The sequence below is a fragment of the Diaphorina citri genome, unplaced genomic scaffold (genome assembly GCF_000475195.1).
Source record: "Diaphorina citri unplaced genomic scaffold, Diaci psyllid genome assembly version 1.1 scaffold529, whole genome shotgun sequence".
Classification (NCBI taxonomy): Eukaryota; Metazoa; Arthropoda; class Insecta; order Hemiptera; family Psyllidae; genus Diaphorina; species Diaphorina citri.
Genome location: NW_007377963.1, coordinates 56,231 through 72,226, shown reverse-complemented (window position 1 = coordinate 72,226; position 15,996 = coordinate 56,231). Strand labels below are relative to the sequence as shown.

Sequence of the window (15,996 nt, the reverse complement as noted above, 5' to 3'; positions counted from 1 at the left end):
ATTTGAGTTAAAATTTAATAGTTCCTAGGCCCTTCGGCAGTTTTTCAACTGATGAAGTACTCCGGCAGTTTCGTATGTAATTGGAGACTTTGAGATTAAAAGAAAACAGTACACTCTGAAGTGAAACATATTATCTTGAGAAGAAACAACATATGATACTGATGTGTAATTAAAAATCTACCTTGACGAATACATGTATCAGTGTAGCTATGGGCCAAGTAATGGTTACCTATTTTTTTCTTTCTTCTAAATATTGTTTAGTTTTTCAAACTATTAATTCTAAGAATACTCTTGATGTTAGCTCTTTTATTAGTTCCCTTTCAGAAAGATATTTGTCAACTCGTTCCAGATGGTGCAGAAATTTTTACCATTGCATTGGTCCAATATGAAATTGGCCGTAATATTTTGATCGCACAACTTTTTACTCCCAAGCAATAAAATTTTGACATCGAAAACTTGGCCTTTTTCAGGAATGTTTTTGATGGGACTTTATTCTGTAATACGTTATTTGTTTCAGGTCTTGGGATGAAAACATGAAAGAACTATGTCCGCCATTTTAACAACAGGTGCACCGTTAACCGAACAGAATTGCAACTCGAATTTCGCCACTTTCAATTTTACTGAAGGTAAGTTTTTTGCAGTTCAAATCCCAGCCGCGACATAAAATAATGAAGTCAGAGGAAGATCTGTTGTAGAATTAGGTTCAAACAAAATATTCCCTTTTCAAAACAAATAATTGATCACACGAAACACATGGATATTCAAATTCAAGTCAATCCAAAATAATCTAGAAAATTCTTGCATCATGCAGGTAGGTAGGTAGGTAGGTACACAATAAATTCCCATAGCAGTTGGTAGCTGCTATGGGAATTTATTGTGTGATGTGGGAATTTATATTCTGACTACAATCCCCTCTGTACCCTATCCAAGATATGAATTGATTATGGATTTCATATTGCAGAATATTCTATGATAACCATGCATCAAAATGAACAATAGCTACATTTAATTTAATTTAATCTAGAGCTCCACTAGTGAAGGTTAGCTTGGACTTTGATCCACGTATTATTTTGATTATAATAATGCCTAATGCAATGCAGATATTTCGTTACTTCAATACATCATTTTTCAATATTTCGAATATACATTTGTGTGTTACCTATAGTTGAGGAATAGATCATGGACTTTATCCTCTTCCGTGTATGCTGCATCTAATATCTCTAAAACATCTATTTACTTAATAGCTTTTTACTTTCCCTATCCTAATATAAAAGTACCTACGTACTCGCATACCTAATAAAGCAGAGGAAAATTGTGTTTTGGTCGGATTATTCTATTTCTATAATAGGTAGGTATTCGTAGTATTCAAACTAATTTATAAAAGTCTGAGAATTTAGGATCATAGTAAGGCCAGCCATTCACGATCAGTTTTAACTGTCAGTTTAAGAGCGCAAGATTTGATTGGTTAATAAAGCATGGTTCTCCGTGGAATAAAATGGACTTCTTAGATGATTTGAGAAGCAAACATTCTGAAATTTTGCATGGAACAATAATCAGACAAATAACTTCCTCGACTTTGATGGTACATTCGTTTCCTTTTGACAAAATTTTCGATGACAAATTCGAGGAAATCAGGCTGTATCTCGTTGATGCAACTTTCAATTTCACCTTTCAATGCTTCAAAGCTTGTGGGTTTGTTGGTGTAAACCTGTGACTTTAGATGCCATCACAAAAAATAGTCTAGGGGGGGTAAAATTACAAGAATCCGGAGGCCATTTCTCGTCAGAAAAACGGAAAATGACAGGATTACGACTAGGAAAATGCTCTCGCAAAAGTGATAATGTGTCGATTTTATGCTAACGCGTTTTTGAACAGTTTTAGACTCCATGATGACTAATTTTGATTTGTTTACAATCGATCTGTAAAAGATTGAGCAAGATAAAACAACCGCATAACAAAGTTATGACCCTTTCAAATCTTGCGTTCTTATTGGGACACTTTTTAGAACAATCGCCTAATTAAGTTTTTTGGTCCATTGAAAAAAAAAAAAAAAAAAAAAAAAAAAAAAAAAAAAAAATCAGCATCTTATTTTAATAATTGTATTAAATTTGCATAAAATTATTATTAGTTCATTATAGCAAAAGTTTATCAAAGGTGCTATCATGATTATGATACTTGATAGGTACGTCTCGTACTACTCAACATTGACGAAAATATCCTGACCTGAATTTTTTTCCTACTTTATTCGTGGACAACACATTGCTTCAATAAAAGGGAAGATAAGAAAATAAAGCGATAAACGCAGACCGATTTACACAAACAAATGAAGGTGGTAAATCAGAAAATATTATTATAGGTATCGAACTATAGTTTGTATAAACTAAAAAAAAAAAAAGAGGCTCCGAGTACAGGGTTGCCAAGTCTGTACTTCAGCATTGAACCTTCCTTTACAAATCTTCAGAAAATAACCGGTTTTATTTGTGTCACACTGTAAGAAAAGAAAAGCGCCTTCTGATTGGTTCAAAGCTTTTCACTCCTGTGGCATCCAGTTCTTTTCTTCTTCTTCTTCTTCTTCTTCTCCTGGATCACTGATTATTTTTTATTACACATTGCATAATCAGTATAATGTCAGGCGTTCATAGAAAATGGCTTTTTTTCCGAAGTTCTAATCTGAAGCTTGTGGGTTCCATTCCTGATTGCGACTGAGTTTTTATATTGAGAAGACCTTCTCTTCTATCACAATCACAAGTTATAGTTTATTGGTCAATTACAAATAAATATAGGTATAAGCTGATAATTAAAGATATCATTCTATCTACGTCGTCGTAAACTAAAATGGATGCGGCACACAAGGGATCAAGAAGAGACCGCCTTAACATAATATTATTAAACGATTAGATCAAACTTTATTTACAGAATAAATATTTACAAATGGTAACATAATGTAAAGGTACAAAATAAAGTTTGATCAAGGGTGGGGTTAATGCCTATGGCATTCTCTAATAATAAGGTTACACATATCTGATTCAAACAATACTCGTACTTATGATTCATGCCCAAGAAATTAATCAAGAAAGCCCATCTTGTGGAATAAAGCAAGCAAGTTTTACAATATCTAGCTATATTTTCACTAGAATTTAAAGCCATTTCCCATCTTCCAGCCTAAGTAGTTTAGTCACGCCTATAAGAAAATAAATTTATCAAAGGATTGATTTATTGCTCAAGTAATTTAGACGTGTAGGTAATCTTGAAGCACTTAGGTTTCTTTTTCATAACTTGCGCTATGCGCTCTTGTTTCATAACCTCATCGTATTTCATAACTCGCGCTATGCGCTCTTGTTTCATAACCTCATCGTATTTCATAACTTGCGCTATGCGCTCTTGTTTCATAACCTCATCGTATTTCATAACTTGCGCTTTGCGCTCGAATTTCATAACATAACTCAAATACAGTGAAGATGTTGTATTGTTTGCCTCAATATTAAACCTAATGCTATAGGTATATTATCCCGCCTGATTAAAGTGAACATGAAAGAGAATTCGTATTTCCCGACTGTTTGCCTTTACACGTTACATCTCCTCTGAATTCTGAAGACCAGTGGTGGACTCTTAATCTTCGGAGATTCGTAGAAGCTTAACCCATCCTTTAGGGCTGTTTGTCCCTACATCTAAGGCTCAGTTGGGCTTTTTGTGTATGGAGTTAAGCAAAAAAAGAGGTTAACTCATACTATTCGGAGCTCTGAATTCTGAAGACCAGTGGTGGACTCTTAATCTTCGGAGATTCGTAGAAGCTTAACCCATCCTTTAGGGCTGTTTGTCCCTACACCTAAGGCTCAGTTGGGCTTTTTGTGTATGGAGTTAAGCAAAAAAAGAGGTTAACTCATACTATTCGGACATTATTTGAGGACTTCAAAGAAAGAAGGGTCGGTTTTCAATTGAAAACAGTAGGGAAAGTAGTCCTTCTTTCAAAGACCTCTTGGATTTGTACCTAAGTAGGTACTTGTACCTAAATTTGACAGCATTAAGCAGAAAAGAACCACCGTAAGTGACATTACCTTATGAATGGTTCTTTTCTACCTAATATCTAAATCTAGTTTAACAATTTTAAAATTACAAGATTTTATTTATTTATTTACATGCTCAGCAATGAGGACAAGAAATATAATCATTATATATTTATTATTTTTTATAAGTTTGCTAACTTTTGCAAATAATTTGACTTTTTTTCGTAGCGAAGTGAAAATAAACTGCTGGTGAACAAAACTCATAACACCAAACTCACACATGGAAACTAGGTCAATTAAAGAGTAATAAATAAGTAGTCAGCTTGTAAACTAACAGAAGAAAAAAACAATAATATAAAGCAATAATAAAGTTTCAGAAATCCTGACTATAATTTTCGCAGTGGGAGGGATATATCGGTATAGTAAACTTGGTATAATCAGGTATTATTAGATTAGGTCAGCGATTTTCAACCGGGGGTATGCATACCCCTGGGGGTACGTGAGAGAACCTCCGGGGTACGCGAAAAAAATTGTATAATTGTGGACAAAAGCAAATTTTGAATTTTAATGGGTTAGTGCAGTACAGTCCAGAAAAGTACTGAATTTTGACCTCAAAGGACTGAAGTACTGAATTTTTTCATAAGGTACTTAGCAACTATTACTTATTTATTTAATTCTCTAACTGCACCATTCCCGCTCCATCTTCACACTCAATCACTCTCATGTTTAGAACTCAGTAGTAATGGCACACATCAACCTATGTATGAACTCAAAGCGAGAAAGTTTTAGATAACACTTCAGTCGTTAATTTAGGACCGGTTTTAGCGTCACCTATGTTAAGCTACGCCGAACAAGGCCAATAAATGGATGGGTGACTGAAACATTATATTGGGAATAAAGGGAGAACGGTCTTGATTTTAAATCATTACATGAAAGTAAAATCAAATCAAGAATAATATTAAACTGAAAATTAAACAAATTAGGTAGGTACAAAGGTACTGATTTTCTCTAATCACGATCGAATAAACTACGGACTAAAAAATTCCCGGAGGGACGGGCCCAGCTTGTTTAAATGGGTTTTCCACTTCCAATACTTAAACATTAAGGTTGTTACACCTGCTATTAATTTATAGATATTTATATTATAAATTTTCAGTTTTAAAGGAGTCCTTACCTATGTTTTTCTATATTGTTTGCAACCCTTATTGTTTCAGCGGAAAATTCAAATAGCTGAAAACACTCGATCCATCGAGATAGCTGGACTATGCGTGTCACTGTTTGCATTGCTTATTTCCATTGGAATCTTCTGCCGCTTCAGGCAAGTTCTTTTATTTGAGTATAGATGTATGAGTTATAGGTACATAGATGATTAGCTCTCTAGGAAGAACATGAGTTTTTTTATTCTCTTCTGCTAACAAGGGGACATTTTCCTTTGGAATCTTCTATCTCTTCAGGCAATATTTCTACTTTGATTTTTTTCCCTCCATAGGTACTATCAACCTACATGATATTTTCATTCCTCATCTGCAACTTCGCGAAAGTTACTTATTCGTACGTTAGCACAATTGATTTCATTACAAATTTTCATCAGTAAATGGTTTCTTCAAATTAAATTCATACCAAGGGCAAGAAAAACTTGGACCTTAGCTTAGATTATTTGAGAAAAAGAAAAATTCCGTTGGTCCTCATTTTTCATGCTCTATGACTTTGAAACATCACCCAAGTAAGCGCAACTGATCTATTATAATGCTACTTAATAAAGAAGGTACTCCGTTTGGAAAACATTATAAATTTAGTTATAATTGTAATGCTACTTAATAAAGAAGGTACTCCGTTTCGAAAACATTTTAAATTTCGACAACACCTGTTGCCTATTGCTATTGGCAAGAGAAGTGTTTCCATGAAGAACATTTGGTAACGTCGCATTCCAAGTTATTCTTACATAAACAAACTAAATTTGTATTCCAATTCCATTTCATTCACTCTGGAAATAGCAAACGCGAGATGTTCTACAAAAAACTTCGAATCACTCAAGCATATCTCATGAAATGCCTACAATAAACTGTTATTAAGGCATTAATATTTCATTTCTCAATATGAATTTTTCAAGATAAGGTAATCGAATCCGAAGGAACTTTTACTGTGAGATTTGGCCTTTTTTTTACCTAATCATCGAGTTGTTGGAAATATCTATTGTGTTATTTTTGTTAACTGATCGTGTTTGGTTTACTCTGTTTCGTATTTTTAAATTGTTGTTTAGAACTGGAACAGGGTTAACCAAATAAACCGAACCTTATCAAAAACAGAAACAGTTTGGCACGGGAGTGTAACTTAATCTCAATATGAATTTTTCAAGATAAGGTAATCGAATCCGAAGGAACTTTTACTGTGAGATTTGGCCTTTTTTTTACCTAATCATCGAGATGTTGGAAATATCTATTGTGTCATTTTTGTTAACTGATCGTGTTTGGTTTACTCTGTTTCGTATTTTTAAATTGTTGTTTTGAACTGGAACTGGGTTAACCAAATAAACCGAACCTTATCAAAAACAGAAACAGAACTATGTTCACGGTGGCATTATCTTACAGAGGACAAACCCTGATGAAAATACTATAGGAACCCATTGTTACGATGATGTAAAAATACGGGAAAATGTGAATTGCAAAGCTTCGAACTGGCCATTAGTAAATCTAAGGTTGTGGTTATGTTACGGGTTGGGTTGGGTTCGGACTAGTTGAGACAGGATATTGTTTCTACAGTTTGGCAGGGGAGTGTAAACAAGGTTAGTTTACCAACTTCGCCTATCCCAACCCGGTACATAACCACGACCTAAAAGAAAAATTCTCTATTACTCGTCAATGGGTTGAAAAAATGCCAGGATTCCCAGGCTTATGCCAAAGTTGCCCCAGGTACATAACCACGACCTAAAAGAAAAATTCTCTATTACTCGTCAATGGGTTGAAAAAATGCCAGGATTCCCAGGCTTATGCCAAAGTCGCCCCATGCCCATATTGCCCATGATTACAGAATTTGCATTCAGACGATGTTCATCCAATGGCACTTGGCTTGGCAAGACAGCCACAGATTTCCACCATGGCTGGACAAATTATACAGGGTGTTATACATCATCTGCACACCAACTACTAATGAAACTATTCAACTCTTCCGAAGAAGAAGGCAAGGTGAGTATTTATTTTGGAAACAGCCGGGTGTCCCATTTGTATGAATGCCTTGAAACTATGGTAAGTATGCAATGTGCAATAAAAGAAAAAAGCAGATGTGTTGGAAATGTCCAGATGTCCACCCAAATGTACATTAATTTTAGGCGACTAGACCTCCTGCTGATCTAAATCTTATCAGCAAGATGTCCTGTCATGAACACAAATAAAACCCACCTATATACTCAAGTTTCTTTCCTCTCTCAACGGAAAGATTTCTTCTTAAACTGTCAATACGAGTATTTAATCTCAGAACAGTTCAGATTAGTTGCACATTTTTCTCTTGAAATTTCTATCTTTCCCTCCCTTTTTCTCTCTCTCTCACTCGCTCATCCTCCTCTTCCACTCTCTTTCTCTCTCCCTCTCCCTCCCGCTCTTTCTCTCACTCCTTTTTTAGTTTTTCTTTTCCCCTATGAATTCTATGACGCTACTCTCTTGTCATTTTTCTCTCCCTCTTTCTCTCTCTCTCTCGCTCTCTCTCTATGCGATTCTATTCAATAATTGAATTATTGTCTAATCTGAGAAGGACAGAATGGTCCAAGAAGTCTTCTTCTTTTTCTTCGCCTTTTCCCGTGTACATACGGGGTCAGCGTTTTTCGTCAGCCTCTCAATCAGCCCTAACTAGGGTGATTGCTTTGGGCTGACATTTGGTTTTGGCTACAAATCAATATTTCTACTTTGATTTTTTTCCCTCCATAGGTACTATCAACCTACATGATATTTTCATTCCTCATCTGCAACTTCGCGAAAGTTCAATACTTATTCGTACGTTAGCACAAATGATTTCATTACAAATTTTCATCAGTAAATGGTTTCTTCAAATTAAATTCATACCAAGGGCAAGAAAAACTTGGACCTTAGATTATTTATATACGTTTATAGCTTAAAATTAACTAAACATGACCGAGTGATCGACTACTGGTGTAAAGTCGACTACTGGTACATTCACCCTATGTGTACCCGGTACTCATTGTGATGGTGAGATTAAATCCGGGTACCTAAGGGGTACGCGGGCGAAAAAAGGTTGAGAACCGCTAAATTAGGTATAGCTTTATTGCCTAATGTATATTACGTTAATGCTAATCTTGTCTTTTTCTTATATTGTTCTTTATTTTTATCTCATATTCCAAGGACTCCTATAGGGTGGTAACGAGTTTATCTTGAGGGAATTGAAGAATAGAATAGAATCTACCTTGTATATCCTGCTCGAATAGGACTAAAAAGTCCCTTTCCTTTACCCCAGCAGTCTAAACAAGGACTCGAGTATTTTATGGGTACCTATAAGACCAGAGTACAATATATGTTGTTGTTGAGAAAGGAAATACAAGAGGGCAGGTTGAGATAGTTTAGGCACGTGAAGAGATGAGAGGTACGTGGAGAAAATAGACTTAGGAGGAAAGAGAAAGAGAGACCAAAGTTAAGGTGGAGAGAGATTATTTATTTCTATTCTGTCCGCTGTTCACAGGAGTCTCAGGAATAACAGGACTCGGATTCACAAGAACTTATTCTTCGCCATGATCATTCAAGTGCTGGTCAGACTTGCTTTATACATAGATCAAGCGATCATCAGTAACTCATCACGAGTTGCAAATCTACCCCGCTTTGGTATAGAGAACACCGTAAGTACAAATTAAACTAGTTCCCAGCCTAGTTAGCTTGGATGGTAGAGCGTCTGATTTGTAAGTGCTAGGCCGCGGGTTCGTCTGATTTTATCCTGAACCGATAATGTTGCTTTCTCGGAAGAGCCGTATTTCTCCTACCTGTCTTTTTTCTCTCTTCGATTTCGGGATGATATTAAGACCTCACCAGTTACAGTTCCCTCTATCAAACATCTTTTTTTTCTCTCTCGGAATAACGAAAACAAGAAAACGTATTTTTTTAACATCCCGAATAAAGGGAAGCCTAGTAAAAGGAAAAAAAATTAAAATATCTGCTAAGACGTTCTAAATTACTCGTTTCTTTCGACGTTATTTTTTATATATATACTCGTATGTGTATATATATATTTATAAATAACAATACTTGTAGGTACATCAGAAGAAAAAAATCCTCATTATTCTCAGAACAAGGGTATCCTGATGCTCCCTTAGGGTAAACGCAATGATGCGAGACAGAAAATTGATAAAGGAAACATATTTATTACTTTTGAGATAAATAGGTAACCCCATTATGACTTTTATAAGAGAAAAATGATAAAACAACTACCGCTTTACACACTTTACAACTTAATACGGATCGTTTTCTATAATACCTAATAATAATTATAAATGCTTTTAATCCACAGAGAATGAAGTACGAGCATGTGTTTATGTGTACCATAACAGTTTTTTATTATTATTATTATTATTATTATTAAGCAAGGTCCTAAAATTTTGTTATATATGTGCCATGTTATTTAACCGAGACCTTGTTTAGACTGCTGGGGTAAAGGGACTTTTTAGTCTCATTCGAGCAGGATAAACAAGGTATAATCTAATTCTAATAATAGTACCGAAACTTATAACAAAGGCACCCCTATGAATATCAACATTTAAGAGTTTTTCTTTACGTCTTCTATATCGACATGTAGGTAAATACTAATAATGCTTTTAATCCACAGAGAATGAAGTACGAGCATGTGTTTATGTGTACCATAACAGTTTTTTATTATTATTATTATTATTATTATTAAGCAAGGTCCTAAAATTTTGTTATATATGTGCCATGTTATTTAACCGAGACCTTGTTTAGACTGCTGGGGTAAAGGGACTTTTTAGTCTCATTCGAGCAGGATAAACAAGGTATAATCTAATTCTAATAATAGTACCGAAACTTATAACAAAGGCACCCCTATGAATATCAACATTTAAGAGTTTTTCTTTACGTCTTCTATATCGACATGTAGGTAAATACTAATAAATTGATTTCTCCTCAAGCAACCTCAGTGACTGCGCAGAAATCTCACTAGGCTTACACAGTGGATGTCCTGGGTTCGATTCCTGGCAGAATTGAAGAAGCATCAATTCCAAACATCTGATTGGCCAAAATTTATTTCGTTCTGTCTTGAGATCGAAAATTTTTATAAATAAGGCCGGCCGTTAGTAAAATAATAGTGCTTATTTATACTGCTCGCATAGGACTGAAAAGTCCCTTTACTCCAGCAGTAGGATACTACTATTATTGTGGTCAAATTCTCAAATTATATTGAGGATAAAATTCCATACCTCGGCTGGGTTTGAACCCACGCCCTCCTGTTTACCAGGCGAGCTCCTTGACCACTACACCACCGAGGTAGGTAAAAAGGAGATTCTTAGTACTGCTGTGTAAAGGAGATTCTTAGTACTGCTGTGATATCCACAAAAATTGTGAAGAGGCTCTCAGCTTCACCACAAGTAATTCATGATTTAGGTACATTTATAAATTAATTTCTACCCTATTGAGATAAAACATCGTGTCCAGTGTTCTGTTTGCGAATGTGATTGTTTTTTATACATGAAAATAAAAAATGTCAGTTGCAAGTTTCTAAGTTCCTCTTCCTTTTCTTTTTCCCCAAACACATTTTTTTTTTTTTTTTTTTTTTTTTTTTTTAATTGAATCCAAGGGTTTGTCAAGAATACAAGGGTTTACTTTGCCCTGGGGAAAAACGTCGACCCCGTCTGAACAGGGGAAAAGACGAAGAAGATTATGTTTACTGATCAGACTTTTTTTTACATCTTAATTTCCTAAATCAACATCGTTCAAAACCTTTAAATTTTCTGTTCCAGGAACGTTCTGTAACTGGACATGGGATGGAGTATATTGTTGGCCACCTACCAGAGCTAATTCCACCATAGAACTACCGTGTCCTGCCGGCAAAGGCCTTGATCCTACCAGTAAGTCGTATAATAAAATATTATTTTTACTTTCTATTACATCAAGTTTAGGGAACCTCTGCTGTCATGAGAAAGTATTGGTCCTATTGTATTCAAATTTGACGTAAACAGCTGAAGTCAACATCATACAAAACATTTTGACTTTCCGGTCTAAAGTTTTGAAATCAGTCCAAATTTTCAAAAGAGGTAGACAATCCGTAAAGAGGTCCCCTGAGTTCAAAAAGTGATTTTAAGAATAAATTATTAACAATCGAGGATGACACTCTAGGAGTATGATGACTGTAAACAATCTGTTTGCGAATGTGATTGTTTTTTATACATGAAAATAAAAAATGTCAGTTGCAAGTTTCTAAGTTCCTCTTCCTTTTCTTCTTCTGTGGTCAAGGCGCTCGCCTGGTAAACAGGAGGGCGTGGGTTCAATCCCAGCCGAGGTATGGAAATCAGCGTTTTTCGTCAGCCTCTCAATCAGCCCTAACTAGGGTGATTGCTTTGGGCTGACATTTGGTTTTGGCTACAAATATTACGAGTGGATTACGAGTAGACAGAATGGTCTATGAAGTAAAGGAGTCAAATGGATTTCATTCTGCCAATAGGGTCAATATTGTAGACCGACTCTACAGTTTGTTGTTGACTTTATACTGCTAGAAATTGCATTGTAAATGGCATAATGAGCAGCACAGTGCTTTGATGACCTTGGAATCAATTTTGTGTCTGATGATGGCCAAAACGATTTTCCCTTCGAGGAGAGGAATTGCTTTTCTCATTTCAGTCAAATTTTGTTTACCTCACGAAAGACCTGGTTAGCCTTCATCTATCCGGTTAGGTCTTGCATTCTTATTTTCTGTGTTAGGGCTGGAACACAGTTAACCAAAGTGAACCGAGCTTTAACAGAAACACGTTTTCGGTTAGGCCGGGCCACGTTCATGGAAGAAAAGTTTGTAAAACCATCGTAGTGGAAAAAAATCAAGGGATTTATCCCTTGAGTCCCAAGGGACTACAAGGGTGTTTCTACCACAATTTCTTCTGCCACAATGATTCCCTACTAAGAGAATTAGACAACGAAAAGAAAATGAAAAAAGAAATCAAAAAGTATCTCATGAATAACAACGAAATTTAAATCTTAAGAAGAAATTCCTACAATAGAAGGAAAAATCTGGAGTGAACATCACACGACTTTCCTTATCCTATTGAATGATGCTTATTTGAGTGTTGTTCTATTGTAACTTTTACAATATCTCTAACCGTTTAGTCAGTATCGTTGAAAATCGCCAAAAAACGGTCGAAAACCGCCAAAAAGCGGTCAAAATACCGCCAACCGCAGCACCTATCTTAACCCACCTATCTCTAATAATAGTACCGAAACTTATAACAAAGGCACCCCTATGAATATCAACATTTAAGAGTTTTTCTTTACGTCTTCTATATCGACATTCGACATGTAGGTAAATACTAATTAATTGATTTCTCCTCAAGCAACCTCAGTGACTGCGCAGAAATCTCACTAGGCTTACACAGTGGATGTCCTGGGTTCGATTCCTGGCAGAATTGAAGAAGCATCAATTCCAAACATCTGATTGGCCAAAATTTATTTCGTTCTGTCTTGAGATCGAAAATTTTTATAAATAAGGCCGGCCGTTAGTTCGATTCCTGGCAGAATTGAAGAAGCATCAATTCCAAACATCTGATTGGCCAAAATTTATTTCGTTCTGTCTTGAGATCGAAAATTTTCATAAATAAGGCCGGCCGTTAGTAAAGGAGATTCTTAGTAATGCTGTGATATCCACAAAAATTGTGAAGAGGCTCTCAGCTTCACCACAAGTAATTCATGATTTAGGTACATTTATAAATTGATTTCTACCCTATTGAGATAAAACATCGTGTCCAGTGTTCTGTTTGCGAATGTGATTGTTTTTATACATGAAAATAAAAAATGTCAGTTGCAAGTTTCTAAGTTCCTCTTGTGGTCAAATTCTCAAATTATATTGAGGATAAAATTCCATACCTCGGCTGGGTTTGAACCCACGCCCTCCTGTTTACCAGGCGAGCTCCTTGACCACTACACCACCGAGGTAGGTAAAAAGGAGATTCTTAGTACTGCTGTGTAAAGGAGATTCTTAGTACTGCTGTGATATCCACAAAAATTGTGAAGAGGCTCTCAGCTTCACCACAAGTAATTCATGATTTAGGTACATTTATAAATTAATTTCTACCCTATTGAGATAAAACATCGTGTCCAGTGTTCTGTTTGCGAATGTGATTGTTTTTTATACATGAAAATAAAAAATGTCAGTTGCAAGTTTCTAAGTTCCTCTTCCTTTTCTTCTTCTTCTTTTCTTCTTCTTCGTCTCATTCGTCCCCTATTATCTTTGTCTACATACGTTAGCAATGTTCTGAGTATAACATTACCTTAAGGTACCTACGAAACTTTTGAGACTAGGTAGGTAGTCATTTTATCATTCTACCTTAACTCAGCAGTTTATTATTGTTTCGGATACATAAAATTTTTCCGAAACTTTTGAGACTAGGTAGGTAGTCATTTTATCATTCTACCTTAACTCAGCAGTTTATTATTGTTTCGGATACATAAAATTTTTCGTTATTCTTTACGAGTACCAAAATTCAAGCTGTTGATTTTGCTTTTCTCAGGTCAGAATGGCTGTTAACAAGGGATTCTCCACCTACATGATGTCCAGACAGCAAACATTTCCTACCAGAAGGAATTCCGTGTTTGTAAGCAACGTAGAACCCGATTCTGCTGATTCCAATGAGTTCCTATCTACCAGCCTCAGGAGGTAAAGTATCTCTTTGTACAGTAAGCAGGTCCACCGCCGTTTTTATTTCGTAGCAATTAAACAACTGCTACAATAGACGCATATGGCCTATGTCGTAGCCAGAAGGAATTCCGTGTTTGTAAGCAACGTAGAACCCGATTCTGCTGATTCCAATGAGTTCCTATCTACCAGCCTCAGGAGGTAAAGCATCTCTTTGTACAGTAAGTAGGTCCACCGCCGTTTTTATTTCGTAGCAATTAAACAACTGCTACAATAGACGCATATGGCCTGTGTCGTAGCATCATGCCTCTCATCAGATGGGCGAGAAGAGACACAATACTTCCCACTTAGGTGCTGGTTCAACACGAGAACACCAGATTTTGTACAAAGATACATCTTTGTAGAAAAGAAAAACAACAAAAGAAATGTCCAAATTACACAAAGAAGTGTTGGGATTGTTGTTAACTTTTTTCTTTGATTCCCAAAACCTCAGTGGTGTAGTGGTTAGCGCCGTGGACTTCGGATCTGGAGGTTGGTGGTTCGACGACCAATGGCTGAAACTTTGGATTTAGGCTCTAGGGACCTCAAAACGTGTTTTTTCACTAAAAACTGACCATCGAAAATCTGATCCGATTACATTACTTTCCTTCCTATAGGATAAGGAAAGTAAAAAAGAAGAAATACCTACAATAGCAATTTTAATGTTCCCGAAAAGTACTACCTAAATGTACTTAGTGGAACAAGAAGAGATTTTTGTTAAAAAGAAAGTAATAAATAAATATATTATTATTATTACTACCTACTAACTTTTCTGCCATGAATTTATCCCCGATCAGGGCAAATATCGAAAAATCTATGTAATGTTTGTTGATTTCCAGTGACAGTATTCCAAGACAAATCCTACTACTGTATCTACAAGGTCGTAGGGTGGGGTATTCCACTCATTATGACCGGGTTATGGGCTTTGGTCACAGCTTACTACATGAGAGAGGAGAGATGTTGGTGGGGCTATAACTTGACGTCTTTCTTCTGGATTCTGGAAGGTCCGCGACTGGCGGCCGTTTCTGTAAGTAATTTGTTGTTATTGGAACGGATTGGAATTTTTGTAGACGACAAAGTAGAAACCAGAAAGTCTTAGGTAAATGTTAAAATGAACACCTAGGTTTATAGAATTCAATTAAATTCAAGTACCTAATAGCCGTTAGAAATGACAAAATTTTACTTCCAGCCAAAAAATCCATATTTATTCCTTCGATGTTTGTATTTCGCCCTTCTTCAAATCGCATTTCCGGTTCAATAATATCGCTCCCTGTTTCAGCTAAACTTCCTGTTCTTGCTGAATATCATCCGAGTTCTAGTGGTCAAACTCAGACAGAGTCACACCACCGAGTTGGAACAGTTGAGGTAAGCGTCAAAATGGTCTCTTGTACCTCATCGGGCTTTTGGGAGCCCTGACCTTTTCTCCGAGTGACTTTCTGCAGTTCATTGATCAACTTAAACCTTGTTCAAACTAAAAAATAAAACCAGACTCGTGTGCAATGTTAAAAAATCTGTAGTACATCATCGAATCTTTCTTTTCAAAGGCTTTTATAATAAATATTCAGAAAATAACGAGTTCACTGTAGGAGTTAAGAAAGGAGCCTTCTGCTTGGTTCACATGTTTTCGTACCTGTGGGTACCATTTTTTTTTACTTTGACTAACAAGGTTTAGTAGAAAGCACCCTCCCCTGCTTCGATTCCAGGAAAGGCGTCCGTGCTGCCATCGTGTTAGTACCATTGCTTGGCATTACTAACGTCATCAACATGACAGAGGCCCCCATCGAGCATTCCGTGTGGAGATTTCTCCTCTGGTCTTACACCACACACTTCCTGACGTCATTCCAAGGATTCTTTGTGGCCGTACTTTACTGTTTCTTCAACGGGGAGGTAAGAAAGATATTTTAAAATAATAACCAGCACCAGTGCCTCAGACGCTCAGACTCTTAGGCCAGCCACTCACTATCATTTAGACCTGACAGGTACGGCTAAAAAGGTCCACCTGTCAGGTCTACCCGATATTCATAGGTCGTCGCGACAAATTTCAAGATCAGAGCTCATTTGTGTGAGAAAATGTGAAAAAAATCCCCCAAAAACCATTTTTTTTGGTTCTCTG

General features: G+C 36.1%; 1 protein-coding gene across 1 annotated transcript; it reads left to right on the top strand.

Annotated features, from left to right (window-relative positions):
* Positions 1-805: 805 nt before the first annotated feature.
* Positions 806-15,788, top strand: LOC103509784 (PDF receptor). Its single transcript, XM_008474414.1, has 8 exons — positions 806-811; positions 5,219-5,322; positions 8,688-8,841; positions 10,575-10,593; positions 10,966-11,073; positions 14,723-14,910; positions 15,163-15,248; positions 15,587-15,788. Exons 1-8 carry the CDS (start codon positions 806-808, stop codon positions 15,786-15,788), a joined length of 867 nt encoding a protein of 288 aa, XP_008472636.1.
* Positions 15,789-15,996: the final 208 nt, after the last annotated feature.